At 37.9% G+C, this 26792-nt stretch overlaps 10 protein-coding genes across 14 annotated transcripts; 5 read left to right on the forward strand and 5 right to left on the reverse strand.

The window, feature by feature from the left end:
• Window positions 1–1087: 1087 nt before the first annotated feature.
• Window positions 1088–3463, forward strand: PDE338 (Nucleic acid-binding proteins superfamily). Of its 2 annotated transcripts, NM_105830.4 has the most exons (8): window positions 1088–2050; window positions 2165–2239; window positions 2317–2388; window positions 2500–2580; window positions 2659–2756; window positions 2850–2975; window positions 3047–3095; window positions 3199–3463. In NM_105830.4, exons 1-8 carry the CDS (start codon window positions 1217–1219, stop codon window positions 3364–3366), a joined length of 1503 nt encoding a protein of 500 aa, NP_177317.2. In that variant the 5' UTR covers window positions 1088–1216; the 3' UTR covers window positions 3367–3463. The 2 variants fall into 2 exon arrangements, with proteins under 2 accessions (NP_177317.2, NP_001321757.1); NM_001334505.1 differs by having other exon boundaries at window positions 1194–2050; window positions 2850–3095.
• On the reverse strand, window positions 3442–4382 carry AT1G71730 (uncharacterized protein). Its single transcript, NM_105831.5, has one exon. It carries the CDS (start codon window positions 4302–4304, stop codon window positions 3771–3773), a length of 534 nt encoding a protein of 177 aa, NP_177318.1. The 5' UTR covers window positions 4305–4382; the 3' UTR covers window positions 3442–3770.
• Window positions 4383–4717: 335 nt separating this feature from the next.
• Window positions 4718–5110, forward strand: AT1G71740 (nucleolar protein; the record flags this gene model as incomplete). The annotated part of the gene is made up of 1 exon (NM_105832.1): window positions 4718–5110. One exon carries the CDS (start codon window positions 4718–4720, stop codon window positions 5108–5110), a length of 393 nt encoding a protein of 130 aa, NP_177319.1.
• A 137-nt stretch (window positions 5111–5247) lies between these two features.
• HGPT (Hypoxanthine-guanine phosphoribosyltransferase) lies at window positions 5248–6672 on the reverse strand. Of its 2 annotated transcripts, NM_001198443.1 has the most exons (4): window positions 6315–6672; window positions 5811–5975; window positions 5608–5637; window positions 5248–5525 (listed from the first exon to the last, which is right to left on the reverse strand). In NM_001198443.1, the coding sequence occupies exons 1-4, from the start codon at window positions 6615–6617 to the stop codon at window positions 5427–5429; spliced, it is 597 nt and encodes a 198-aa protein (NP_001185372.1). In that variant the 5' UTR covers window positions 6618–6672; the 3' UTR covers window positions 5248–5426. The 2 variants fall into 2 exon arrangements, with proteins under 2 accessions (NP_001185372.1, NP_177320.1); NM_105833.4 differs by lacking the exon at window positions 5608–5637 and having other exon boundaries at window positions 5249–5525; window positions 6315–6633.
• Window positions 6673–6790: 118 nt separating this feature from the next.
• AT1G71760 (uncharacterized protein) lies at window positions 6791–8090 on the forward strand (the record flags this gene model as incomplete). 2 transcript variants are annotated; one of them, NM_105834.4, is made up of 4 exons in its annotated part: window positions 6791–6940; window positions 7034–7340; window positions 7419–7592; window positions 7728–8090. In NM_105834.4, the coding sequence occupies exons 1-4, from the start codon at window positions 6887–6889 to the stop codon at window positions 7970–7972; spliced, it is 780 nt and encodes a 259-aa protein (NP_177321.1). In that variant the 5' UTR covers window positions 6791–6886. The 2 variants fall into 2 exon arrangements, with proteins under 2 accessions (NP_177321.1, NP_001077810.1); NM_001084341.2 differs by having other exon boundaries at window positions 6823–6940; window positions 7419–7643; window positions 7728–7972.
• PAB5 (poly(A)-binding protein 5) lies at window positions 7998–11732 on the reverse strand. Of its 2 annotated transcripts, none has more exons than NM_001198444.1 (8): window positions 11576–11732; window positions 10629–11062; window positions 9678–10459; window positions 9505–9582; window positions 9321–9410; window positions 8900–9220; window positions 8579–8791; window positions 7998–8480 (listed from the first exon to the last, which is right to left on the reverse strand). In NM_001198444.1, the coding sequence occupies exons 2-8, from the start codon at window positions 10960–10962 to the stop codon at window positions 8250–8252; spliced, it is 2049 nt and encodes a 682-aa protein (NP_001185373.1). In that variant the 5' UTR covers window positions 10963–11062; window positions 11576–11732; the 3' UTR covers window positions 7998–8249. The 2 variants fall into 2 exon arrangements, with proteins under 2 accessions (NP_001185373.1, NP_177322.2); NM_105835.2 differs by having other exon boundaries at window positions 10629–11080.
• Window positions 11733–12449: 717 nt separating this feature from the next.
• Window positions 12450–14146, reverse strand: AT1G71780 (WD repeat protein). The gene is made up of 2 exons (NM_105836.4): window positions 13728–14146; window positions 12450–13088 (listed from the first exon to the last, which is right to left on the reverse strand). Exons 1-2 carry the CDS (start codon window positions 14109–14111, stop codon window positions 12879–12881), a joined length of 594 nt encoding a protein of 197 aa, NP_565024.1. The 5' UTR covers window positions 14112–14146; the 3' UTR covers window positions 12450–12878.
• Window positions 14147–14277: 131 nt separating this feature from the next.
• Window positions 14278–16540, forward strand: CPB (Subunits of heterodimeric actin filament capping protein Capz superfamily). The gene is made up of 8 exons (NM_105837.4): window positions 14278–14470; window positions 14563–14633; window positions 14768–14881; window positions 15129–15211; window positions 15300–15373; window positions 15537–15656; window positions 15784–15879; window positions 16175–16540. The coding sequence occupies exons 1-8, from the start codon at window positions 14342–14344 to the stop codon at window positions 16256–16258; spliced, it is 771 nt and encodes a 256-aa protein (NP_177324.2). The 5' UTR covers window positions 14278–14341; the 3' UTR covers window positions 16259–16540.
• Window positions 16541–16846: 306 nt separating this feature from the next.
• CSTF64 (cleavage stimulating factor 64) lies at window positions 16847–19931 on the forward strand. The gene is made up of 11 exons (NM_105838.5): window positions 16847–17115; window positions 17218–17296; window positions 17403–17577; window positions 17671–17707; window positions 17804–18036; window positions 18135–18212; window positions 18317–18352; window positions 18449–18832; window positions 18914–19087; window positions 19171–19330; window positions 19434–19931. Exons 1-10 carry the CDS (start codon window positions 17079–17081, stop codon window positions 19321–19323), a joined length of 1386 nt encoding a protein of 461 aa, NP_177325.2. The 5' UTR covers window positions 16847–17078; the 3' UTR covers window positions 19324–19330; window positions 19434–19931.
• Window positions 19887–25657, reverse strand: AT1G71810 (Protein kinase superfamily protein). Its single transcript, NM_105839.3, has 20 exons — window positions 25087–25657; window positions 24948–24992; window positions 24813–24851; window positions 24538–24708; window positions 24266–24418; window positions 23948–23983; window positions 23565–23608; window positions 23258–23348; window positions 22969–23119; window positions 22441–22555; window positions 22310–22359; window positions 22130–22208; window positions 21966–22016; window positions 21546–21687; window positions 21408–21452; window positions 20956–21054; window positions 20834–20875; window positions 20493–20642; window positions 20297–20416; window positions 19887–20179 (listed from the first exon to the last, which is right to left on the reverse strand). Exons 1-20 carry the CDS (start codon window positions 25435–25437, stop codon window positions 20075–20077), a joined length of 2079 nt encoding a protein of 692 aa, NP_565025.1. The 5' UTR covers window positions 25438–25657; the 3' UTR covers window positions 19887–20074.
• Between the last annotated feature and the right edge of the window lie 1135 nt (window positions 25658–26792).

Consider the following 26792-nt stretch of genomic DNA (forward strand, 5'->3'; position numbering starts at 1 on the left):
ATAATATTAAATTCGGATGCTAATCAGCGAGCACTAAATTATTGGATTATGTAACAAGTGGTCTTCGACGAATGACCAGCATTTTTAAAGGGGATTTTGTATACGATTGACAATGACTCACTGATTAATTAAGCATTCAGCGCATAATTAATTATTTCATTTCTGATAGGTGGCGAAAATCGGCGATTAATCATAATAATCAATTAGAGAGATTTTATTTGTATAGTTTTCATGATAGTCACAATTATGTAAATAAAATCGAGATATTAATTAGTTTGCGTACCGATGGGTTGTCGTCAGGTTAGAACTTTGATCATCATAAACAAAGTATGAAGCATCATCATCATTCTCATCTCCATCTTTTTAAAATAATTTACGATTTGAAATTATGCACTTTGTCTAATCGCTGTCTACTGTCTATTACTTTCACTATATCCCAAATCCAAATTTATATATGAACAAAACTTCTTTTTCATTTATTTTTAGAAAAAGTCTTTCAGAAATTTTCCTTTATCGAAACTGAATACGAATATATTGTTTTTATTGGCCGACTTAAACTATATGTAAGCTATAGAGTAGTCTGCTCGTTTAATCTTGAAAACTAAGCCGACAGAAAATATTGAAATCTCTGGATAGAAAATTCTTAACTAAAATAACAATTATAAAAAATGATACAATCAAAACCGCAAAAACCAAGTTTTATGAACTATATCTGAATCTTATTGATCGTTTTTTAAAGATAAATAATTATTTTGTTGTTGATGAAAACCACAAACTTCGAGTCCCTATTAGGCTCCCTTAATATAAACCATACCGGAAGTTCGAATCTAAACCAAGAATGTTTATCAAAAGTCTAGAGACGTTTATGCATTAAATCGAATCGCCGACCACATTATTTAAACGTTACTACTATACTATCATGAGTTTAATAAATGCGACGGTCCATTTAAAATAACGGGTCCACTATTATTATTTGACACATAACCACAAAATTTATTAGGTCCATTATCAATGTTGGGCCTATCGTTAGCTGTCGTCAATAGCTGGTTCTTAAATTTTGAGGAGTATGGGTTTCATTGTCACATTTCAAACATCATGCCCAAATTGATAGATTTCGTAAATAATATGGCAATTTTGATAAAACTAGAGAAAAGAATATGGATAAAAAGAACCGTTTGAAGAAATTTATCTTACGCGGCGGATAAGAGGAAAAAAGATGCAAACGCTTCTCTGTCAGCCATGTAAGTCTCTTCCTATACTCACTGCTTCGTCGTCGTCGTCGTTGATTCGTAGCTCCGGTGATGTGCGAGAATGTATCGATTTTAGAGCGTCGGAGAAAGTCTCGAAGTTTCAATTTCATGTAACCCTAAGCCCCTTTGCCTTTCGTGGTTTCTCAATATGTCGCGAATTTGCTGTTCGTGGAGCTTATGGGATTAGATTTTGCTCACGAGAAGATGTTTCCGGTGTTGGAAATGGAGGAATCGTGGCGGAGGAGGAGATTGAGCTATTGAACAAGCCGAATCCTTTACCAAAATCAGAAAATGAGGAGAGTGGTAAAGCAGACGATGACGCGATTCTGGAGCCGTTTTTGAAATTCTTTAAACCGGAAGAAGAAGGGGAAGGAATTGAATCGGAAGTTTCGGATGAGACGGATAGAGTCAGCGTAGAGTATTATGATCCTAAACCAGGTGATTTTGTGGTTGGTGTTGTGGTTTCGGGTAATGAGAATAAGCTTGATGTGAATATTGGTGCAGATATGTTGGGAACTATGTTGACGAAAGAGATACTTCCTTTGTATGATAAAGAGTTGGATTATTTGTTGTGTGATTTGAAGTATGATGCTGAAGAGTTTTTGGTTAATGGGAAAATGGGGATTGTTAAGGATGATGATGAAGGTGTTGAGATTGCGGAGTTTGCTCGGCAAGGTAGGCCGGTGGTGGAGATTGGGACGGTTGTTTTCGCGGAGGTTTTAGGGAGGACGTTGAGTGGAAGACCTTTGCTTTCTTCTAGACGGTATTTTCGGAGAATCGCTTGGCACCGAGTGAGGCAGGTTCTTTTCTTGTGCCTTGATTTATTCATTCTTTGGATTCAAGAACTGTTCTTGGTTTGAAGTATTTTGTGTCATTGAGAAGCATCTAATGAAGAGTGAATTGTTATGTGGCAGATCAAACAACTTAATGAGCCTATTGAAGTTAAGATAACAGAGTGGAATACTGGAGGGCTTCTCACCAGAATTGAGGTTGCTGAATTTTTCGTGTTGATTTTGAGGATTTACATCTTGCTCACAACATAGCTCATTGTTGGCTTAATTTATAGGGCTTGAGAGCTTTTATTCCGAAGCAGGAACTGGTGAAGAAAGTGAACACTTTCACCGAGTTGAAGGAAAACGTAAAGCAAGAGTTTCATCTTCCACTGTAACAATTTTGTTTTTCTGCTGAATCGCAGTAGGCTTTTGGCTTTACTGTTCTGCGTTTTCTCAGGCCTTTTTTCGTGTTGCAGGTGGGTCGTAGATTCCTTGTGCAGATAACGCGATTGAACGAAGACAAAAACGACTTGATACTGAGTGAAAAAGTAGCCTGGGTTAGTTCCTTCCCCTTTTTCATGTCTTCATAAGAAAAACCAACAATGAGGCTAATGCTTTATCACATAATGCCTCAGGAGAAGCTGTACCTTCGAGAAGGAACACTCTTAGAAGGAACAGTTGTCAAAATCTTACCATATGGAGCTCAAGTCAAACTTGGGGATAGTAGCAGAAGGTTAGTTCATTGCCTATTGTTTCCATAAATTTGTCCTTCTCAGTGACTACTAGTTTTGAATTCAGTGCGTTTGCCATAATAATGTTTCGACAGTGGACTGCTACACATTTCAAACATAACTCGAAGAAGAATTGGATCGGTGAGCGATGTGCTTCAGGTGGACGAAAGTGTAAAGGTTCTGGTTGTGAAATCTCTATTTCCAGACAAGATCTCTCTTAGGTAAAAACAACTAATATTCCAAAATCAACTACCACCTCAGTAGTCAGTAACAACTATTTTGTTTTCTACAGCATTGCTGATCTTGAAAGCGAACCAGGATTGTTCATCTCAGACAGAGAGGTACAACTTGAGCTATGGACCTAACTTATCTTTTCTAACCTGGTACAAAATTGCCATTCATGCCCCTCTTCTAGAAGTTAACACCATGATGTTGTCGATGCAGAAAGTGTTTACGGAAGCTGAAGAGATGGCGAAGAAGTACAGAGAAAAAATGCCTTTGGTGGCTACAAGTCCAATTTCTGATCGTCCTCCGATCACAAGCAGTTTCCCACAGGGCAAGGATGAAGAAATCTATGCTAACTGGGAGTGGTTCAAGTTCGAGAGTCAGTGACAAATTCACAAATCCAGTTAATAACATGTTGTACAATGACTTTCTGTATTTGAAATTTTGATACTATGTACTATTATGAGTAAATGTCTAAGTTCTTTCTTCCTCCTGATAAAGCTTGTTCTTTTACAGAAGTATGTAAATGTAAAGAATCAAAGATCAACACACTCAACGAAGCTCACTGCAATAGAAACTTATAATAAACTGTTTCAAGTTTTCTTTTCCTGTAATCAAAAGAGTACAGTCACAACTCACAAGCATTGCAAATGCTCTGAATTTGACCTAAATGGAGTAGATTTATTAAGGCACACACAGATGATAATCAGCTAACAACAATGGCTCGGTGAAGAAGAGGAAAATTTCTGCTAACCTCTTCGTTTCTCCACGGAATCAAAATCAGCAATCGATCATTCGTTCAGCTGTTCAAGCTCAGCTTTTAGCTGTTCGATCTTGAGTCCCATGGATCGTTGCAGAGAAGCTTTCTCCTTCTCTGTTACTTTCCCGAGCAAACCTTGAAACATCTCCAAAACCTCTGCCACGGCGTCTCTCGCGCACTCCGCTTCTTCGTTGAAGTAAACCGTCTCCTTCGCATCCATAGCCATTTCGATCTCTTCACGAGCTTCAGCGAACTTGAGATTAATCTCGTCCACTACCTTGTTTACATCTGGCGGTGAACCGCTGCTGGAGCCGGTGCTGTATCTCCTCTGATTTTCCAGGAAGAATGAAGCGTTGTTTGGGATCTGGAAAATTAGTGAGCTAGATGATGATGATGACGCTTCTGAGAGACTAGATTTCGAATAGTGAGACGTTGATGAAGGTTTGATTTGACCGGAGACATCTCCAATCAATAACGGGGAAGCGGTAATGCTTAGATTCTGTGGGATTCGGAGAGACTTTCTGGTGAACAGATTTCGGAGAGTAATTGCTGAGTGAAGACGCATGGTTCCCGCCCCGCCGGTAAGGTTTCTCCGAGATTCTGTAGGTCGGCGGCGCAGATAAGTGGGCAAATGAGAGAGATTGAAATTGTTCAAAACTTAAGATTCCATATATGAGGAAGATGAAGATATCTTTTGGGCCTTATAATTAGGCCCAAGAGTAGGTCCACGAAAGATCATGCTACGGCACAGAAGTCAAAAGAAGACAGGTGAAGGTCAAACTATCAACCAAACCACAGAAGCAACTGAACCATAAAACGAAGAACTTCTCTCACTGACCACTCCAATGGCGAACCACTCCATTTGCATTGAATTTTACGCAAACCAGACTCCTACATAAACCTCAGAACTCAAAGACAGTATTGACCACAAACTCGCAAGCCGCAACACCAAGAATCTTGCCTTTTAGACCATATCCAATGGCTCAGACCGTTCCACCATCTCGAACGAAGCCGCTTACAATTTTCAAGATGGGTTTAGCCTCTGCAAGCGTCCGATTGGTTAACCTTGCTTCTCATTCGAAGAGGAAGCTTCGTCGTTGGGCTGCCTGTTATGGCTCTAGAGATTATGAACCTGTTATATATCTCCAAAACGACATGACGATGATGAACAATGGTGGTGTTTATGAATACAACGGAGACCCGAGCATGTTGCTGAGTGGGGATCAGAGACGAGGTCCGTTGTGGCAGAAGAACATTCTCATGGGAGGAAAATGCCAGCTTCCAGATTTCTCAGGTGTTATATTGTATGATGCTGATGGACAAGTTGTTCCTCCGGCCAAGAACTCTCTTCCTTTGCTCACCTGGAAGTGAAAAAAAAGATCCCTAAGAATGGCTAAACCTACTTATCATTTGTTTGTTTGCATCTGTTATTCTATTTCTTGGATTGTAATGTATTGTACCGTTTTATGGTTTTCTTTCTATAACTAAAAGATTTATGGAATATGAGTTGTATGAAGGCTCTTGCTCAAGACATTCATAATATAACATATCATACACCAATTTGCATTAGCTTTTACATCAGAATCACTGTCAAATTGTAGTATAACATTGGTGCTACTGCTTTGAACACCTAACAGAGGTGCAAGTCATCAAAAGATGTCATGATTGCCCAGTTCATGCAATATTGTCACATGTAATATTCAGGCTTCAATACGCCAATGTAAGATAGGTTGCGGTATTGTTCTGCAAAATCCATGCCATAGCCCACGACAAATTCATCTGGACACTGCACATATTCAGAAGATACAACTCATGTTCAACACAAAGCCATGAAATATATATTCTTAATTCAGGCTAGTTCCTAACACCAACAAATACTTTTGTTTACCATGGTTTAGCTAAGAAAAGGCATAACAGGGCAAATAAGAACGGAAAGCATAATGTCATGGTCTCACCTATTCTATAAATAGCTGTATACTCTGGTTAAGGTGGCTTAAACATTCCAAAGGCCTTAGACAGACGTATAATGATAATACATATATTGAACAGAGAGAAACAAGAAACAGCTTACTTCAAAACCACTGTAGAATTTCCCCTTTCCAACCAGCTTATAATGAACCTTTCTTCTCGATGGCTTGTCGAGGAGAGTGCAAACCGAAACAGATGACGCCTTTTTTGCTTTCATGTGCTCAATCAGGCAGCTAAGTGTATTGCCAGTATCCACAATGTCCTCGACCTTTAAGAAAACACATAACTAGTGAATATAAAAAGTAGTGAAATTTCGAATGCTTAAGAGTAAAATAATTACCAAGACATTATCAAATGAGAATGTGAAGCATCAGTGATTCAGTGTGGTCTCCTTTCTAATATATTCATCACATTTTTGCATATCACAAGTGTTCTTCAAACGTTAAAACTCAGAAACCAACATATCAATTTTAAGCTGTAAAGACTCAAACTTCATGAAATTCAAATGAATACTAAAACTCAATTGCTAAAGAAACTGAATCAAAACTGATGCAAAACACATATTACCCAAATCCAGATCCATCACGCATAAAGAGATGGAGATTACCAAGACAACGTGCTTGTTCGTGATGTCAAGCTTTAAGTCAAATGATACTCTGGGAACTCCACTGGATACAGTACCAGAGCCGTAAGACTCAGCTCTAATGAAATCTATAGCTATTGGCAAGTCAATTCGCCTAACGAGATCGGCCAAGAAGAGGCAAGCACCAGTGGCTACGCCGACAAAAATAGGAGTTTCCTCCGAGTCACCGGAGAAATCAGAAGTAATATCGATTCCAAGCTGATTCACCCGGTGCGCAATTACTTCATCGCTGAAGAGTACCTTCTCTATGTGCTTCTCTAACGCCATCGTCTTCCTCCTACTTACCTCCACAACGAAGCTTTTTGATTTGGGTTTTTAGGGTTTGATTCTAATTGCTATTGTAAAAAAACGCGGGAGCTTAACCGAAACTAACCGAAACTATTTACCGTCTTCTGTTAAACAGACCCGGTACAAAATAATTTGGAATTGCCAAATTTTTTGAAGTATATCAAATTGGCGCTAGAACGAAATCGAAAACACAAAATCGAAATCCCTAGAGAGCAGACGACGAAGACGAAGAAGGAGAAGGAGAAAAAATGGCGAGTACTCTCTTCATCGCTCTCCAATGTTACGAGTGTTCAACTATGCAGGTATTAAACTCTCTCGCTCCCTCCTCTTCTATCTCTGTCAATTTATATATTGGTTAGTTTTTAGGGATTTTGTTTTGGGGTTCGAATTCGCAGGTGAAGCAGAAGAAGAAAAGTAGTAACAAGTGGGTTTGTGTGATATGCAATCAGAAGCAATCAGTGAAAAAGGTGTTTGCTCAAGGTTATAAGGCTAAGGAGCTTCGTTTCTTTGTCCAATCGTTTAATATGTCTCGCAAAGTTGCCGATGAAGAGGCACATGCTGTTGGAGATTCGTTTCCAGAGGTTTATGTTGAAGGAGAGGTTAATGAGGAGGTTAATGGAACGAAGAAGCGATCTGATTGGAGTCAATACCTCGATTTCGATTCAGTAAATGATCGCCGGAGATTAGCTGGAGAAGAAGACGGTGAGTCTAATTCGAGAATCAAGCATCTTATGAGACAAAATAGATAAATATGTACTTGGTTTTGCGATTTTGTTGCAGATGTGAAGATTGTCACTGAGATGCCAAGCAATATGTTCAAAAGGCCAAAGCTGAACAAAGAGTCTAATGCTGGTGGATCATCATCAAATACAGGAGGTGAGAATAAAGACAGTAATGAGATCTTCAAGCCTTCTTTCTCCAGACGCAGCATCAAAAAGCCGGATTTTCGATCCGGTAAGAGGAGTTCTGCTACATATGTTGGCCATATATCAGCGTTTAGTTCAAGTAAAGCCGTTGCGAATGTTGTTTATTAAAGGCCTGAATGGTTTTACTAAAACAATATTCTCCTATCCTTCAAATGTGTTGCAGATGAAGTAGTGACGAGGAAGAAGGATATGGAAGAGAGGAATCTAGAGTCAGAAAGAGTTACTAAGCCAGCTTCGAAATGGGACGCCTACTTAATCGATGACGAAGGAGAACACCAAGCACCACCGCGATTTGGTGTTAAAAAGGCCTTGAAGGATGACGAAGTAGGAGGATGGGACAGAGCAGTAATGGAGATAAATACGGAATATCAGATAGTAGACGACGAGGTACATCCAGATTTCATGTGATCAGAATGTTTAACCAGAATGCCGATTATTAGATAAAATGCTAAATGTAAAGTTTCTGAAACGAATTTGGAGTTGCAAAAGAGTTGACACATTAAATAGACTCCTAACGAAACTAGAGAAAGTGCTAAAGAGTAAAAGTCTCAATGCTAAGGGAAAAACTCAAAACAATCTATCAAAGAGATGTAGAAAAGAAAAAGCTAGTTTTAAAGGTCCTAAAAGGTATTAAAGCAACTGTCTAAGAAAGCGAGAGAAACATAGTCTTGAGTAAACAGTATGTTCACTCGGATGAGGATAGAGCAAACTGGTCATCAACAGATGACACAGCTGCTGGATCAGCAGAGCGTCTGAGAACATCCAGAGCCTCGGACACTTTAGCCTTAAGAGCTTCAGGTGACTCAAGAAGGTGCAAAATCTCAGCTTGATCCATCTCCAGCAACATCCCGGTAACTTTAGCAGCATTTGCTGGCTCCTGCTGCTCCACAAGTGGGTAAAGATGATCCCCAAGCATCTGTCATCAATTCACAATGCAATGATATTGTTAACAAATATAGGTTATAATGCAAGTACTAAATGAGATAAGAGAAGAAAACACAGGAGATCACTAACCCGTGGGTGTTTGTCGGGGCTAGCCAAAGCCAAATCAGATGCGAGCTTAGAAATGGTGAGGGGAGTTGGCTTGTGAGAGCGTTGCGGAGCATTGTGAGAGTTTGCAGATGCATTCAATGGCAAAGGGATGATGCCTTGTGGAGCAGATGCTTCCATTCCATTCCTCCTGTTGCCTGCGCCTCCCATGAATCTGCTTGCATTTTGCTGCAGCATCTGACAGTTCCAAGATAATAACAAGCCCCAACAAATTCATATTCGTATGATTGTGTTAAAGATAATAAACTTGCTAAAAGACATAAGAACTAATGATAAAAACTTTACTTGTTGTTGCTGAAACTGCTGCTGCATGTTATTAGCACCACGCCTGAACCCAACACGAGGGCCAGGCTGAGTTTGCCTTTGAAGAGGGAAAGGCATCATGAAGTTAGGCGGGCCTGCACCTGGACGCATCCCAGGCATGAACTGAACTTGGTACCCATACCCCATAGGCTGTGAAGGTACCAAACCTTGACCGTTATGGCCTATGAACATTGGATGGTGTGGTCCTGACATTGGCCCACCTGGTGGGTGATGATGGAACCCAGACATCGGTGATGGAACTGGTGACATTGTTCCAGGTGATCTGATTTGAGTAAATAGACTCTGAAACACGTGAAAACATCAAGACAGTTTAAGAACTCAGTGTCACAACACAACACAGTACAGAGTTTGATGTTCAAAGAGTGAGAGGGCTAAAAAGAACCTGAAGGTGAGCCTGTCTTTCTTCCTTACGTTGTGCCAAAGCAACGTAAAGAGGTTTCCTTCCTATCATCTTCCCATTCATTTCTTTCATCTGCGTAATCATCAACCCCAATGAACATTTTAGTACCAATTTTATAAAACATTTATGTATATGTAAAAAGATTGTCAATTCAGTTGAAACTTACAGCTAATAAAGCTTCTTCAGGATTGGAGTAAGCAACAAAACCAAAACCTCTGCTTAAACCTTGTGAATTCATCATAACCTAATTATGACCACAAACAAAACATTTTAATTCATTATATTGTGTGGTATAAACTTATGTATAAAGTTTAGAGATGTTTAGAATCAGAAACAAACCTTGCAGGAAGTCACATTCCCATACTCAGAGAACATCTCCTTGAGCTTCTCATCATTCACACTATCATCAAGGTTCTTCAAATACAGATTCGATCCTTGCAATTTCTCAAACCTGCTTATCCTCTCTTGCTCAAACTTCCTCCTCAATTCCTCTTCCCTATCAGACTTCTTCTGTGCCCTACCAACATACAACACATCCTCCCCAAGGCTGATACCGTTCATCTTTTCAACAGCAACTGCAGCAGCTTCAGGGCTCACAAAGTTGACAAACCCGAAAGACCTCGAGTTCCCACTCTGATCCTTCATCACAACCGCACTAGAAATATCTCCATATTTCCCAAAAGTCTTCTTAAGCTCATCATCAGTAATCTCCTTAGGAAGATTCTTAACATAAACGTTAGTGAAGCTCGGCACCGCACCACTCTCACTACGTGCCCTGTCTTGACGACGGACAAAATGGCCAACAAAGACTTGCTTATCATTAAGCAACATACCATTAAGCTTGTCAATAGCAGCCTGAGCGGTTTCCTCTTTCTCAAACTGGACAAAGCCATATCCTTTCGAACGTCCCACCACATCCATTGCAACCTTGCAAGAGAGAATCGTCCCGAAAGACGAGAAAGTTTCATACAAAGCTTTGTTATCAATCGATGCATCAAGGTTTTTGATGAAAACATTGCCTTTCCCACTCAATCTAGTGCTCGGATCACGATTAGAGAGCATGATCCTTATAGGCCTGTCTCTGATCGGAGCATAGTTGAGACTTTCCATCGCACGACTCGCTGATCCAATAAAAAAACACAAAACTTTAATTACAAAACAGCAAAACAAAACAAAACAAAACAGCAAAAAGAACAAAACCACAAAAGCAAACACATGAACAATATTATATTCCTGTCGTAATCCATAATAATAATATTAAATTCCTGTATGATTGTTTATAATATTTACCATCTTCAGGGTTAGCGAAATTGACGTAAGCGTAACCAAGAGAACGATGAGTCAGATCACGACAAACCCTAAGATTGTGAACTGGAGCAACTTGATTAAAGAGATCCAAGAGATGTGACTCATTGACACTCGGATCTAAATCTCCGACATAGAGAGACGAGTTTGGATGGGTTTGCAAAGCCTCCGCGGCAGCAGCAGCAGCAGCAACCGCCGCAACCTGACTCACGGCAGGGAAAGGAGGAGGAGCAGCAGCAGCAACCGTGGGTTGATTAGGGATCACTTGATCAACCATGGCCGTCGTCGGGGCAATTCCAGATGCAACCGCCGCAGCCATAGCGATAAGATTTCTAGGTTTTTCTAGGGTGAGACAGAGAGATTTCTGTTTGTGGTTTTCCAAAATTTTTAGGGGAGAATATTTATTTTTATATTTTTTCCTTTTTTTTTTTGGGTTACTCCGGTGAATAAGAAGAGGAGTAGAGAGACTCGAAAGGGTGTGAAAGAATGAGAGTTGGTATTTATACATTCGCTAACCAACCGGTCCCTACGGATCAGAGTTTGATTTGACGTGGCTTTTGAGTTTTGACTCAGCTTTTTAATTCACATCTGGGATCTTTTTGTGGGCCAATGGGCTTTTTCTGTCCTGGCCAATAATCCAATGCCACATGTTTTTTTTTTAATGATAATCAATTATATTATATTATAAAAATTTAAATTTATATGATATATAACCATCCAAATACAACAATCATTAAAACAAATAAAGAAAACTGAACACAATTTTGACGAAGAAGTAGAAGGGATCATGCGTTCTAAACGGAAGCCGCAACCGAATGAATCTGTTAAGTCTGCTCTTCATATACTCGCAAAAAACTACGACTAACGTCTTATAGATGAGATCTAGTGCCACATAGATATTTATGTTTTTTCTTAACATCTTATTACTCTACTTTTTTTTTTTTTTTTTCCGTCTACTTCTCCTTCTTAATTATTTTGTTGTTATCGTCATGTCTGTTTTTTTTGTTAAAAGAGGCTTTATTGGTTCATAATTTACACGAAATTTTGATGACTTTAATAATATCATAGAAAGTAAATAAATGAAAGATTATAAACTATTGCTAGAGAGTTTTTTATAATCTTGTTGATTTGTTTTTCACAATCTCGTAAAAAAATTTAAACAATCTCTCGATTTTGATGATACTTTCATGATTTTATTTTGTGAAGAAAAATGTAAAAAATCATAAACCATTAACAGAATAATTTAATTCATTAACAATCATAGATTATTTTGTTTTAATTGAATAACGCAAAATATTTAATAATTTTATAAAAATATAAATCAAATAACTTCAGATTTATGAAGATTTTATATTACTTTTTACAAATTCTAAACTAATAACATCTACAATAGTTTAGAATCTTTCATTTATTCACTTTCAATAATATTATTAAAATCATCAAAATTCTTAGTAAATTAGGAATTCCAGATAGTGTCAAGCAGGATGTTATCAGCAACGTCAACGCAGCCGCGATAAACTCAATTTTATACATTAAATCAATATCAACATATTTCCATAGAATTGTTTAAAACATGAGACAGATTTTTGGTATGCCACAAGGCTAATCTATAGAATTCATGGACAATATTTTGTGGATGAGACAATTTTGATCTTTAAAAAATTCCATCATCAATAAATACAACAGTTGAAATCTATTGAACAGAGATTGCTAAGTACTCGTGATTAATAGAGTAAAATGTCAGACTCTAGTCGACTAAATATTTTCTACCACCAAAAAGTAAGTTCGATATGGGTGATGTTGTCATTCATTTTAGATATTTCTGAAACACTATCTGACATATGTACGAAACTGAGCATGTCATGCGTTACAAGACTAAATTTTCATATTATCAGGGAGGAATGTAGAGATTAAATATGGACAGGCTTGTTGCCAAACTATTGGGTTTTAGAAAATAAGTATCAGTTTCCATCAAAATGGCAAAAACCAAATCGCATTACACATGGAAATGCATAAAACTATAAACTTCAACAAAATGCAAATGAAGAAAATGATTGCTCTCTCTTAGTTCTGAAAGCAAGCAATTTGGCGCCTCAAGGCGTATCAAAGACGAAGAGTCTTGCCAAGGAAGGGAACTTGTTGGGTTAAGGCAAGAGAACCTCTATATATATGGTCGATGAAAGACTACAAATTTCGACCACATTTTAAGCGAGACGAGTGTTAGGGTCTGCGAAACTACCAGCCATACTTCTTGAAGAAGTCCCTGGTTCTCTTTCTAGCTCGAGTGAAAACTATAACTATGCATGCGAGCACCCATGGAGGAAAGGTCCCAATGGAGATGTTGTTCTTGATCCAAGCTGGAGGGTCTTTCAATAGAAATGTTATTAAGAGCGTAACAATCACAACTCCGAGAATGATTCTGGTGATGGGTTTGAGCAGGGAATCCTGAAAACAAAAGGTGTTCAAATTAATAGTGTTATCAGATGAATCACCCAATTAAAGCTGCATGTTTTAATGCTTTTTTTTTCTGTTCTTGCAACAATATTATCCAAAGACTTTTTACGCCCCAACGAAGTCAGAATACCATGACATCCATTCTAGTTTCTACATGCGTATTCTAAATCTATGAGCCATAGGAGTGATTCCAAGAAATTGTTTACTTTAAGTAAGAATACAAGCTTTGACCTAAACCTAAGGTTCCATGAGACACCGAATCCACGTTAATTGATATTCCAGGGCAATTGAAGAGTAAAGAAGCCTAGAAAGTCTAGAGACATGTATGAGGTTTATGAGCACAATCAAAAGAAAACCATCAACTTATCTAAATGCAGAACGCCAATGTAGAGTAATTCTACAATCCAAGGGTATGAAGAACATGTAAAGGAGACAAGAAGCAGATTGGGTCCTATCCTATTCCTTAATCATGCGTTCAGAGAAGGTCCAACAGATGCAATGCAACAATATTCACCGTGAGTTTATTCATTCAAGCATCAGTAGGGAACTATAACTAAGCTAAGGAGATCGTTCTCTGTCCTTTTTTCCTATTGCGTAAGTGAAAACTCAAAATCAAAACAATCAGATTACCTGAGGTTCACCGTCGATGTAAATGACGGCACCATCCCTATAAGGCAACACAGACCGACCATTCCTAGGGTGAAATCTGATCGGAACAGCACGACCTTTCTCAACGTTGAAAGCGAAGATTGCTTTCAAGCCATATTTCTCAAGAATAGATCGAACCTCGAGCTGATCCTGCTCATAACCGCCGAGATTTGACTTGAACACATCGATCGGACCTTTTCCACACTTATACAGATGAATCTCCACCTCAGGAACCTTCGCCGCCGCGGTCGTCGATCTCAATTCACTTTCCGGTTGAGAATTTTCGAGCAACGGAGTAGTCTCTTCAATCTCTTGATGTGGTGGTGGTGGATCTCTCTCCTTCTCCTTCTCCGTCATCGATGACATGACTAACAATTCACCGTCCGATGGAAAAAAAGATTTATAATCCCAGGAAAGCAAAAAATAAATATTCTGTTCATAACGACGTCGCTTAGTAAAAGGCCTCGTAATGTTTGGGCCTTATGATGGGCCTAAAGGGTATAATAGACAATAAGAGATTGGTTATTCGGTTGTTACCTTTTAGTTCGTCTTCTCAGAGGAGAAGTGTTTTTTTTCTCCGGCGAGGTTGGAAAAAAATGGAGGCAGCTTTGGGACTTCTCCGGAGAATGCCGCCGAAGCAGTCGGAGACGGCTCTATCTGCTCTTCTAAGCCTCATTCCTCAACATTCTTCCGATCTTCTCTCTCAAGTCGATCTCCCTCTTCAGGTATTTTCTATCTTTATCGAGATTTGAAAATGTGATTTTGTTGCCTTAGTCGTGCTTATCTCCCAATGTTTGGTTTGGTGATGTAATGACAGGTGTTACGTGATATTGAAAGTGGGAAAGATTTCATCTTGTGTGAGTATAATAGAGATGCAGATTCCTACAGGTACTTTTTTGCTCTATTTCATTGTGTAGAGAGAAAATTCAAAATATTGGATCGCTTTGGTTTGGGATGATACAGTACTTCGTGTTCATAGCTAAATTGCTATTTGTTGGTTCTTGTAATCTTTACTTTTGCAGGTCACCTTGGTCAAATAAGTATCTTCCTCCGCTAGAGGATGCTCTTTACCCATCTTCTGAATTAAGAAAGCTTGAAGTTGAAGCCAACGATATCTTTGCGATCTATCGTGACCAGTGAGGTTCTTTACCTACCTCGTTCAACATGAAAACCATGTAGTGAAAGTAATTTGAGTTATCTAAGACGGAGACATAGTTAGCATCTGATCTGAAAAAAAGGCTTGCCTAGTCGTGAGATTTATCTCATGGTTTAACAATATATGATATGTGTTTCATTCTTCTAATGTATCCATTAGACTGGAGACTGAAAAAAGCTTGCAAAGTTACCAAAAGAACACCTGTGTTGATCAGTTTTCTTTTCCAGGTATTATGAAGGTGGTATATCTTCAGTCTACATGTGGGAGGATGATAATGAAGGCTTTGTGGCATGTTTCCTTATCAAGAAAGGTACATTCTTTCTGTAGAGTTCAATAACACTGAATGTTAGGCAATAAAAACTCTTTACCTGAGCTGTTCTGGTTTTTATTTTTCGAAGATGGGTCAAAGTCAGGTCATGGTCGGAGGGGATGCCTGGAGGAAGGAGCGTGGGATGCCATACATGTTATACAGGTGACTCTCTTAACATACCATTACCAAGCGTGCCTTATGTGTTTTAAAATGTTGCCCATTTTGTAACACATACCACCCTCAATTGCAACTTTATCATAGTTTCCTAAGCAGCTCTTTAATGAGACTTCATATTTTGCTTCTAATGCCTGAGGTTCTCAACTAGGTTGGTTCAGAGGAGGAGGAAATGGCACAATATTGCTTAACAAGTACCATCATGCTTTCTCTGACAACTGATGATGAGTCTTCGGGCAAATTCGGCTTATCTGGATCAATTAGAAGACAAGTAAGTATTAGCTTCTATTTAGCCCATGCCTTCATAGATAAATAGTTCCTGGTATGAATTGTGATTCAATGGAGGAAAACCAAATATCTGTAAAAGAATAACATTATTCTGCTACTGTTGAAATTAGATGAAAATGGAGCTAGCAGTAGCTGACGGACACCTGTGCAATATGGGGAGAATGATTGAAGAATTGGAAGGCAAACTGAGGAACTCACTTGATCAGGTTCTACCTCCAATCCCTGCACCAATTCCACAAACTCCGTCTACTTGTGTAACCGCCATATATGCTGAAAATGGTTTCTTAATTACCGGCATTCGGATTGCTTAGTTAGTTAAAGCTCATGCTACAGTTGTTCTGTGGTGCTTGGCAGACCCCAAAATAAGTAAACGAGAATTGTAGGATAAGTTTTAGATCAAATCACTTTCTAACATCTCATGAATTAATCTAGACCAAGAGAAAAGAATAACGTAATGTGCGTAGCTTCAAGGGTTTGAGAATTGTTTGGTGAAAAGCGCAGGTTTACTTTGGGAAGACAAGAGAAATGGTTTGCACATTGCGTCCACCAGCTGAGATTGTACAAATGAGATTGCCTGACACCTGACCTGATGCTCCTCCGATCACGCTTTATGTAAGAAGGTCTCGATATTTGTTTGTTTTGGTTGGTCTGATCTTAAACGCTTCTCCGAGTGTTTTGTGTGGATGTCTCTTACTCCCATGTTTTTCTCTGACTTCACCATCATGTGACCATCTTTTCCCATAAATATAACGAATGATGCAGTTTTAAAAGTCGTATAAATATTATGGAAATGCTTGGTTTTCTCCAAAAGTATAGAATAGCAGAATCAGTGGTGGCTGCGACATGTTGTGAACTTAGGACCTAAAGCATCAAACCTCATTTAGTGATATCGCACTGCCTTCGACATGCATACCGAATGGACAAAGAAAGTAAGAATCCTTGATGTAATCGCCATATGAGTCCGTTTAGCGCCTAGGTGCCATCTAGACGGTCAGTAACTAATAACAACCTAATCAATAACTATACAAATATTTTTGTCCAACATATAAAAAAAGATATTAAAATAAATTTCCTTTTAACCAAAATATCAGTTTCCTTTTTCGGCTTTCTTTTTTTTATTCTTGTTGTAGAGAGAGATATAAATAAATATCGACGACGACGGTACTAATCGTTTTGCTAAATAATTTCATTCGTCTTCTCTTCTTAACTCTTTAAAACCAAAAACTGAAAAATAAAGACAAAAAGTCTCCTATCGACGACGAATACGAAAGATCTCTCTCTTCAGAAGAATTTAACGAAACTCAACTGTTTCGAATTCGATTTGAATCTCGACCCGTTACTTAGCAGGAAGAAGATGAAGCAGCGCTTCACCTTCTTCTTCGTTATCTTCTCTTAATAATCCCCAATGGCTTCATCATCATCCCAACGACGCTGCGTTTTTGGTAACTCACTCTTCTTCTTCTTCTTCCATTATCACTCTGTGAATTCTCTTCGATTTTGGATTCAATTGGCTTAAAGTTTTCGACTTTCTTCGTCTATTTTAGTTGGGAACATTCCTTACGACGCGACCGAGGAACAACTTAGAGAAATTTGTGGAGAAGTTGGACCTGTTGTCTCGTTTAGGTCAGTTTTATCGTTCAATTATGATTTAGGGTTTTGATAAAGGAAACACTTTTCTTCAAACAAACGAAACACAGAAGCCTAAAAAACTTTGCTTTATTGGATTCAGATTAGTTACGGATAGAGAAACTGGTAAACCAAAAGGCTACGGATTTTGTGAGTATAAAGACGAAGAAACAGCATTAAGTGCTCGTCGTAATCTTCAGAGTTATGAAATCAATGGTCGTCAATTAAGAGTTGATTTTGCTGAGAATGACAAAGGCACTGACAAAACCCGTGATCAGGTTACTCCTCTCTCTCTTTCTTCTTTCAATGTTGGATGGTTTTTAACTGTTGTCAAGAAGTTATAACTAAAGATGGTAAATTTGGGTTTTCAGAGTCAAGGAGGACCTGGTTTGCCATCTACTACTACTGGTATGTTTTGTTTTCAGTCTCTGATACTTTACTGACTGCAATTGTGTTTGGATGAACACAAACTTATCGTTGTTCTTCTTTCTTTTGGCTGTTTAGTGACAGAGTCTCAAAAGCAGATTGGAGGGCCAGTAGATTCAAATATGCATCAGCCAGTTGGTCTCCACCTTGCTACAACAGCTGCATCTGTTATAGCGGGTGCGCTAGGTGGTCCTCAGGTCGGTTCGCAGTTTACGCAAAGTAATCTGCAGGTTCCAGCTAGTGATCCCCTGGCTCTTCATCTAGCCAAGATGTCAAGAAGTCAGCTTACTGAAATTATATCGTCCATTAAGGTGTGAATCTTGATATCGTTTTTTCTTTCTTTTTTTGGGTGCATTGTTATACTATTGGAAGCGAGTTGTGTGATGTGATTGTGTTCTCTCAATGTCAGTTAATGGCTACACAAAATAAGGAACATGCTAGACAGTTGTTGGTTTCAAGACCTCAGTTGCTAAAAGCTGTTTTCCTGGTACTCACTCATCCTCTTATTGTGCAAATCATTTTTCATTATTGACAAATATTTCTTATGATACTTACACCATATTTGAACCTTTACTTTGTCTACCCTTGTAGGCGCAGGTAATGCTTGGGATTGTGAGTCCGCAAGTGGTAAGTTTTCCATCTTATCGAACAGTTTTGTGCTACTTCCTTCTTTATCTATCTGTCATGTCTTAAGAGGACTATTGCCATTCTTGAATTGTGCAGTTACAGTCGCCAAATATTGTTCAGGCCCCAAGTCATATGACAGGGTCTTCAATTCAAGATGCGCAATTATCTGGTCAAAACCTTTTACCGCCACTGGCACAAAGGTCACAGCAGCTAAGTCGTGCTCCCCATAGTCAGTATCCTGTCCAGCAATCTTCTAAACAACCTTTTAGTCAGATTCCACAACTAGTAGCACAACCAGGTCCTTCTTCTGTGAATCCTCCTCCTAGATCCCAAGTTAAAGTCGAAAACGCTCCATTCCAACGCCAGCAAGTGGTTCCAGCTTCCACCAACATAGGTTATAGTAGTCAGAATTCAGTTCCGAATAATGCTATCCAGCCATCTCAAGTACCCCACCAAGCATTACCAAATTCTGTGATGCAGGTGAGTTTCCACAATATTTTTATTTGTTTTTTTGGATTCCTCTGAACATAACTTCTCATGTGTAATTTACTTACATTACAGCAAGGTGGGCAAACGGTATCATTAAATTTTGGCAAAAGAATAAACGAGGGTCCTCCTCATCAATCAATGAACAGACCATCAAAGATGATGAAAGTGGAGGATAGGAGAACTACTTCACTCCCTGGAGGTCATGTGTCTAATTCAATGCTTCCGAATCAAGCACAAGCTCCCCAGGTATTATCAATCACATCATCTAATGTCGCTTAGAATGCCCTGAATAAATCTATTAATCGGTAAAATCCTTACTCTTCTTCCAGACACATATCTCTCCCGATGTTCAGTCAACATTGCTCCAGCAAGTAATGAACCTTACGCCAGAACAGTTGAGATTACTGACTCCAGAGCAACAACAAGAGGTCTTAAAGCTGCAACAAGCCCTCAAGCAAGACCACATGATGCAGCCTTCATAGCATTGAGGTAGGTTTGTTATATATATATCATCGACCTGTGTTGCTGTCATTCTTCTCTGTGATATTTGAATCTAATACTCGTCTCGGTTTCACCTCTCTGATATATACAGGGGAAAGCAACACGGTTGGTCGATTTCATTGAATAGATCAAAAAGGATATTTTTCCGCATACAAATCACCATAGAAAGAAGAAGGCTCTCTCACCTGAATTGAGGTGAGTGATTGTACGATTAGTGTAGCATTTATTTGTGCTGAGTTTGTCTTATAGAAGAAACATTCAGCCATCAAAATATAAAAGAAAGGAAAAGTTATAAGTTCAAAGTCTCAGACCAACTGTGTTCGCCTCTCTCTTTTGATTTTTATTTTGTTTACTGTCTTTGTTTCCTGCATTAACACACAACTCTCGTACTCGTTCGTTGGTTTTAATCCTGTGGCCCCTGGTTTGGTCACTGGTGAAGATTTTAGTATTTTAATAAACATTTTATTTTCACTACACATGTATTTCGGCTACGCTTACAAGTTATAAATATGGGGAAAAAATAAGGTTGACTAAAACGAGCTTTGACAAAACAAAAACTGAGATTGTTTTATTTGATGAAGAAGATGTTGATGCTTTTCTTTTATAAATATGCTGTTGTGGGATCAAAACAGCCATTCCTCTGATTCTCTTCAAGTTTATGTAAAAATTATAAATAACTCAAATCACAGTAGTCTTGTCTAAAATCTGCAAGTTTTTATTTGTAATCGGACATCAAAGAAAAATCCTGCGAATGGTTCTAGCAAAAGCCCGAGTCACCAATCTTCCAACCAAGTCACCTGGCAACTGAAGCAACCTCTGTTGTGATTCCTGTGGAAGCTGCCACGTTTCATTCAAACCCCAAAAAAGACGTTAGGACAATTATTCTAGTATCACAAAATCTTAAATACTGTAATGAACTCGTAAAATCAAGTTCAGTTTTGCAACATCTGTTACCTCAGGTAATATGGAGAGAATCGGAAGCATCTCTTGTGCTGATGGAAGCTGATACATGACCAGTGATGCTTCGTCTAGAGGCGTGAGCGCCTCACCATATTTACTCACCGCTTTTACTTGCTGCAATTTTGTTGCCCAAAACATTAATTAAAGATAAAAATAGCAGAAGAAAAGAGAAATTTGTTACCGTGCTTACGCTTTTAGCCTTTTGCATCCCTGAGAACAATGAGATGAGGCGATAGAAAGTTCTAAGGTTTGTCATGTCTTCTTCTGTCAAGGAACTCGATGGTCCTGAACCAGAAAATGTAAAAGAGTCCAAAGTTGCCAATCCATATGCATCAAGACCCTGTTGAATAATCAATCCTTTTGATCAACAAACAATGATATTTGCACACACATATTGCAAGGGATTTCGATTATTATCAAATAAACATAAATGTTCAAATAGTAATTTTTGTCCAATATTTGCTTCTCAAGCCAAGCGATTGAACTGTTGTACTTTTATTGAAGAGCTGATAAGACATATTAAATGCTCACCTTAGCGAATTCTCGAAGAAGGATTTCTCTTACAAAAGAACCCTGTTCAATGTTTAAAGATTTTAAGTAGTTGTAACATCAGTTTTACAATCCGTAGTACAAAAACTACCACTTAAGTATACCTGTTCCGTGAAAGTAAAAGCAAGCATTTGCTTCATGGCAATATTAGATTCTGTCCCCACCACTGGTTTCTGAACTAATGCTGTCTCTGTCCTAAGAGACTGGAGAAAGTAGATGTGGATAAGAAACCAAATGCTAATATTTAAACAGAAAAATCCTATAACACCCAAGCTATTCATTTCCCCAATTATCATGCAGCTTTCACAGTCTTTCGTTGGCTCTTAGGCAGTTTGGTTGTATGATTATTCAGCTGTTTACTGACTAATTTATTATTGAACACCACATAGCCCATTAACTCAAAGACACAAGCTTAGAAACCCTAATAACAAACAACAACGTAACTGAGGTGCTAATGTACAACAAAAATTAGCACATATAAACGATAACGACCAATAGACTTCAGTGCATTTTGCAATAGTCAAACAACCAAAAAGGGATTAAAATTCAGTCTCACCTCAGAAAGCAAAGACTCAAGACGGTCAATTCGGAAAACACCTTCCTGGCAGAGACGCACATATAAATGATAGCGTTCAGGAAGAAACATAATGTGAAACAAGGGTGACCAATCTGATTAGACAAGATAGTTTGGTACCTCATATAAAAGATTTTGCAGAGAGCTTTTCAGTTGTGGAGAGCTGTCGGTTAGAATCTTTCTAGCAATCCAAGGGTATGTACTGCCTAGAACCTTGTAGTTTGGGCTTATACCGATGGCAATGCCCTCCAAAACAGCAAGACTGGGGAACCAAAGATGAGAAGCCAAAAAATTATGTGAATGCTGCCTCAGTAGACAGAAAATGGCTAATCACATATAAGCCGTGGTTGAGTACTTGCCAAATAATTGAATAAAGCATAACGCATAGACCAGTTGGACCTACAATCTTGTGCAAAAGCTCTGAGCATTTTTCTATGTTTATTTAAACAATACCATATCTACATGACTTAAATATTTGAGAAATCTCAAAAGCTCAAAACATTTAAGTGGCTACTAGAGCAAAAAAAATAGATTAAGTACCTGCGGATAACTAGAGAAAAATAAGGGGGTATTCTGAATTTGAATCGGTACCTGAAAGTTTGACAAATGAATATCAGCATCTAATAAGTAAGCACAAATTCTAAGTAGAGTTCTTTTAATGTCCCTCTGTAAGCCACATATTAGTTGAAGTAAAGTGTTACTACATTGTTTTTCCCAAGTCGCCAAGCAGGTCACCGAAGCTTATATTGCGAACTCCTCTAGAAATTGCATCTTGAAAAACATCTGTAGAAAAGAAAGTGGAAGCAATTGTTTCAGAACAGCACGATCAAAACTTTCAATACAAACAAGTAAATACCTGCATAAAACCAAAAGCAAAAACGAACCGGTTAAAGCCTTTGTCACAGCGCTCTTTTCTGCTGTTGGTGGAAGAAGCCTATAGAAGTTTTGCGGATAAAATTAGGAAATGTTGACAATTAAAAGTTCAGATTCAGATAGACACCAGTGACTAGAGTACCCCAGAGTTACAAAGTCTTTAGCCAGCGCTTTGAAGTCACGATTTACAAGATGAAGACATGCTTCCATGAATCCATCACGTAATTCTGGCCTAAAGTCCCCCATCATACCAAAATCTGGCAGCAAAAAAAAAACTAAAAGTTCAATTAAGTTATAAACAAAAGATACTTCTTGGGACAGTAAAATCTCTCTTTAGTTTGTAGATATCAAACACAAGTATATATACAGAAAATCAGATATCCAGAGTCATCGAAAGTCCCATTCGTATCTGGAGCGTATAACATCGAATCATCGAAAATAGAAAAACCATTCAGCAAAATAGTACATAGGTATTCACGTTTCTGGTTAATTCGCGGTATGATGACATAGATTAGCTGAAACACAGGTAGAATTGAACTTTAACCAAAGCATCAGTAACCAGTCGTTATTCTTTGAACGAAAAACAAGTATACAAAAACATTATCTGGAATTCTGGATCATGGAGGGCAGCATAATAACACATAACGTTAGTATCAAGATCAACGAATACCTAAGTATGCAAGTTGCCCATCATACGTGCGAAGAAAATTCCCAGGGTGGGGATCGGCATGGTAAAATCCATACTCCAGAAGTTGATTAAACGAACAGTAAACGCCAACCTCAACTAAATAAAGGTCATTAACTTCATTAAGCTTCTGACCCTGCCATACAGAAAGTAGAACACACAAAATTATAGTGTGCTTAAGATATATAAAATTCCTTTGACTGAGAAAACATATACAACTCTTTGACGCAAACCAAAAAAATGATTTGTCGATTGCGAATGTTTGACTTCATACCTCCACCCATTCCATTACAAGAACTTTGCTGGTACTGTACTCTGTGTACATCTTTGGAACCAAGACATCTTTGATGCCACCATACAACTTCCTATTCAAGCATACAGAATGTTACTTTAGGGAATCCCTTATAGAAGATTTAACCATTAGATGAGCTAATAATGTTGTAGACAAAAATATCATGTTTTCCAGTACCAAGATTACGCAAATCAATTATTTATAATGAAACTACAATGTTAGTCAAAACCATAACAAATATAGGATATCAAACAAGGGTGGAAAAGACTCAAACCTTAGCAGGATTTACCTAAATTTTATTCCGTTTTGAGCTTCATTCAAGTAATCCATCTCCTGCATTCAATTTGATTTACCTGTATTCAATATAAAGCTCTAAGATATTCCTCGAACACGAATTAAATGCAACAACTAGTCCATCTAAACAATCTTTCAAGACATTAAAGAAATCGTTAGCATCGTCACCTTAACCGCTGAAAATTTCTATGGAACAGAAAAGCAGGATTGCATAAAGATTAAAGAGAAAACAGTCAAGTGCTCTTTTTTGTTAATGACGAAGAAGAGAAACATCAATAACTTACCAAATTCATCAAGCAAAATATACTCTTATGAATAAAAATGAAAATGTCTACGAAAAACATGGAAACCTACTTGTGATAAGAGTGTATCCTTTACCTTAAACAGACTTGTTGCCCATTCATCAACAACTGCCTGCAAATGGAACATCACTTTTTAGCATTGGAACGGGTTAACAGGACACTCTGATTAACTTAGGCTCCCTTTTTTTCTCTCAGACAGAAAATGAGAATCAAAATTCTTTAAAAAATTTCGACTAGAACAATCTGAAATGGATTCTAGAGTAAGTTTCAACAAATTTAAATGTTCTTCTTCTGCAAACCTAAGGAAGTTTCAAAAGTTAAAGTAATGTTGACATAAAACAATTTTTTATCAGTTCCAAAGAAGGCACCAATTTACACACAAATTTCAAGTCACCTCGAGATCAGAGTTGAATCTTCCAGCCTTTTTAATCAAACCCGCTATATACCGAAGAATTAATGTGTCCAAAGCAATTGCAGCTCGTACACCAGGGCGCTGCACTTTGACAGCAACAACCTTTCCACTTCTACGGAGCCTAGCTTGATATACCTGAAACGTGGACCAGAGTAGGATCCACATAATAGAATAAGCTCTCATATAAAGATTGGAAATAAGAAACTAGCATTAGGATCAGCTTTAGACCATCAAGAACATGCTTTCCCACGTACCTGTCCAAGGGACGCTGCAGCAACAGGCTCAGGAGAAATCTCAGAGAAAAGCTCATCTATAGGAAGACCAAGTTCATCCTCAATCATATTGAAAGCAACTTCGGTTGAAAACGGAGTTATTTGATCTTGTAGCAGGGAGAGTTCATCCAAGTATATAGGAGGTATCAAATCCTAGTTTCGTGAATAAAGCTAGTTCAGAAACCATAATCTTCATAGCAATAACAATCACAAAGCTCCAGAAAATAAGAATCAAACATGTTAAGAAAGACGCTTACAGGACGAGATGAAACAGCTTGAGCGATTTTGACGTACGCCTAAAAACAAGGTCAAGACATGATAAGAACACTAGCATTGAGCAAATTGATGGACTGATGATGAAATCTCAAAGAACACGTGAGAGATAACCATACCGGACCTAGCTCCACAAGCAATTTCCTAAGCTCCGCTGCTCGTACCTAATGATACCAATTCGTGAAATCGAAAACGAAGCATGAGAACACAAAATCATCATTATCATTGAAGAGCAAATCACGAAATTGGAAAAAAGACCTTGAACATTTGATCAGAGCGTTCCAAAGCCTCATCAGCTAAGCGAAGCCCAAACCAATAACTAAACGTAGTTCCGATCTGAGCTAATCTACGAAGCAGAATCAGAGGTTTCTTCTTATACATCCCATCAATCCTGGGAAAATTGTACTCCGACAAAGAATCAGCCTCATCGGCACTGAGACTGAACAAATAACCGGATTTACTAGTGAAACTATCTACATCTCTAGACGCAGCGGAGACAACAACGGCGGAGTTTCCTCTTCGCGACGGCCAAGATGGTTGTGGATTAATCAGCAGATTGGGATTGGCGGGAAAAGAAACGATTGGCATAGAAGAAGGAAGCCGAAGCATCTCTTTCAAAATCTACAGAGTTATCTTCTTTTTCTTTTCTTCTTCGCCAATGGTTGTTGGTGAGATTTTGAATATCATGCAGTGGATTCTTCTAAGAAATGGCAAATAATATGGTTCTCTACTGTTTTATCTCTTTTTTGCCGGTCACATTCTTTATACTTTCTCTCTCTCTCGACATTTGCTGGGATTTTCTGTGTCACACAAATGGCACCAATCTTTTTGTACGTTTTTTAAGTATTTATATGTCATATAAATGTACTTTATTTAGCTACTAATCATATTTTTTGGTTAGTGACTAAAACTGTATCATTCCAAACTATTCATAATAATTACGTTTAAAACTTAAGAAAAACATATGAAAAAGTTTGTAGATTGTCTGTTTATTTATCTGTCCTTGGATGCTTCCTTTGAAGAAAAAGAAATTTAGTGTATATATAAAAGAGATAAAGAATATATCACATCCACATATTTGGTAATTGATATATAACTCTGTAGATCTTATTCCTTTTAGATACCAATGACTCTTCTTTTTATGTAAACCATCAAAATCTGAAACAAGCTGAATAATGAAATACACATATCTTAAAATATATTTTTACTAGTAGTAGTAATTAGTAAATATCATAATATCAGTTTGTGGAGTATTTTAGAAAGAATTCGAACATAATATATTTTCGATTTTTTCCTAAATGTAAACTTTCGAATTTTCTCTAGTATGTTCTTAATGAAAAAATGTAAACTTACCAAATGTTGCTGATATATTTACAAAAATGTAAAGTTAGTGTCGACGATACATGTATATAAATATAATCAGTACACGAAAAAAAAGGTTAAGAAAGATTAGAGATTGGTGGTGTGGTGAACAAGAAGATGGACATGTATCATTTGACAGAATACATCGGCGTGGTATCGGGCGTCCTTATGGTAGCTCTTGCTTCGTGCTTGTATGGCCATTACCTACGTCGCATGGTATGTCCATGTTGTGAACCTAGACTACCTAGTGACTCTAATGCCTAACTATTATCATTTTGCTACTGATTATATTTATATAAATGTATTGTCGAAAATTGTGCGTCCGTTTATCCTCTACGCTAAACGGACTCTAGATGAATAATTATTTGTTTCAAAATATTGTAACTCTATTCTATTGATATTTATGAGATTTTACAAATTTCTTTTCAAATAGTTTGTACTTGGAAGCTGTCATTTTCTTAGGCTTTGTTTTTCTTTTTCGTCGAGTTCAATATTCCATCCATCTCATCGATTTATTTCTTATATATTACATGTACTACGTTATGTGCAAAACTTTGATGATATCACAACTAATATATCACATCCAAGTTTTGCAAAGCATG

Source organism: Arabidopsis thaliana (assembly GCF_000001735.4).
Source record: "Arabidopsis thaliana chromosome 1 sequence".
In the NCBI taxonomy this organism is placed as follows: Eukaryota; Viridiplantae; Streptophyta; class Magnoliopsida; order Brassicales; family Brassicaceae; genus Arabidopsis; species Arabidopsis thaliana.

Bases quoted from the DNA above. Each gene is read 5' to 3' on its own strand.
- PDE338 (NM_105830.4), top strand. From the start codon at position 1,217: ATGCAAACGCTTCTCTGTCAGCCATGTAAGTCTCTTCCTATACTCACT. The intron at 2,581-2,658 runs GTTAGTTCCTTC...ATAATGCCTCAG, and splicing joins TGAGTGAAAAAGTAGCCTGG to GAGAAGCTGTACCTTCGAGA. The intron at 3,096-3,198 runs GTACAACTTGAG...TTGTCGATGCAG, and splicing joins TGTTCATCTCAGACAGAGAG to AAAGTGTTTACGGAAGCTGA.
- AT1G71730 (NM_105831.5), bottom strand. From the start codon at position 4,304: ATGCGTCTTCACTCAGCAATTACTCTCCGAAATCTGTTCACCAGAAAG.
- HGPT (NM_001198443.1), bottom strand. From the start codon at position 6,617: ATGGCGTTAGAGAAGCACATAGAGAAGGTACTCTTCAGCGATGAAGTA. The intron at 5,976-6,314 runs GTAATCTCCATC...GTTTTCTTAAAG, and splicing joins CGAACAAGCACGTTGTCTTG to GTCGAGGACATTGTGGATAC. The intron at 5,638-5,810 runs GTAAGCTGTTTC...GCCTTTTCTTAG, and splicing joins AATTCTACAGTGGTTTTGAA to CTAAACCATGGTAAACAAAA.
- PAB5 (NM_001198444.1), bottom strand. From the start codon at position 10,962: ATGGCTGCGGCGGTTGCATCTGGAATTGCCCCGACGACGGCCATGGTT. The intron at 9,583-9,677 runs GTTTGTTTCTGA...GGTCATAATTAG, and splicing joins GGAATGTGACTTCCTGCAAG to GTTATGATGAATTCACAAGG. The intron at 8,481-8,578 runs GTTAGTGATCTC...AATTGATGACAG, and splicing joins GCCCCGACAAACACCCACGG to ATGCTTGGGGATCATCTTTA.
- AT1G71780 (NM_105836.4), bottom strand. From the start codon at position 14,111: ATGTCATCGATGACGGAGAAGGAGAAGGAGAGAGATCCACCACCACCA. The intron at 13,089-13,727 runs GTAATCTGATTG...TTTTGTTTTCAG, and splicing joins ACATCGACGGTGAACCTCAG to GATTCCCTGCTCAAACCCAT.
- CPB (NM_105837.4), top strand. From the start codon at position 14,342: ATGGAGGCAGCTTTGGGACTTCTCCGGAGAATGCCGCCGAAGCAGTCG. The intron at 14,471-14,562 runs GTATTTTCTATC...ATGTAATGACAG, and splicing joins AAGTCGATCTCCCTCTTCAG to GTGTTACGTGATATTGAAAG. The intron at 15,880-16,174 runs GTTCTACCTCCA...TGAAAAGCGCAG, and splicing joins TGAGGAACTCACTTGATCAG to GTTTACTTTGGGAAGACAAG.
- CSTF64 (NM_105838.5), top strand. From the start codon at position 17,079: ATGGCTTCATCATCATCCCAACGACGCTGCGTTTTTG. The intron at 17,116-17,217 runs GTAACTCACTCT...CGTCTATTTTAG, and splicing joins CCAACGACGCTGCGTTTTTG to TTGGGAACATTCCTTACGAC. The intron at 17,708-17,803 runs GTATGTTTTGTT...TTGGCTGTTTAG, and splicing joins TTTGCCATCTACTACTACTG to TGACAGAGTCTCAAAAGCAG.
- AT1G71810 (NM_105839.3), bottom strand. From the start codon at position 25,437: ATGCTTCGGCTTCCTTCTTCTATGCCAATCGTTTCTTTTCCCGCCAAT. The intron at 21,453-21,545 runs GTACCAAACTAT...CGTCTCTGCCAG, and splicing joins TGCAAAATCTTTTATATGAG to GAAGGTGTTTTCCGAATTGA. The intron at 20,643-20,833 runs GTGAGCATTTAA...ATTATTCAACAG, and splicing joins TTCTTCGAGAATTCGCTAAG to GGTCTTGATGCATATGGATT.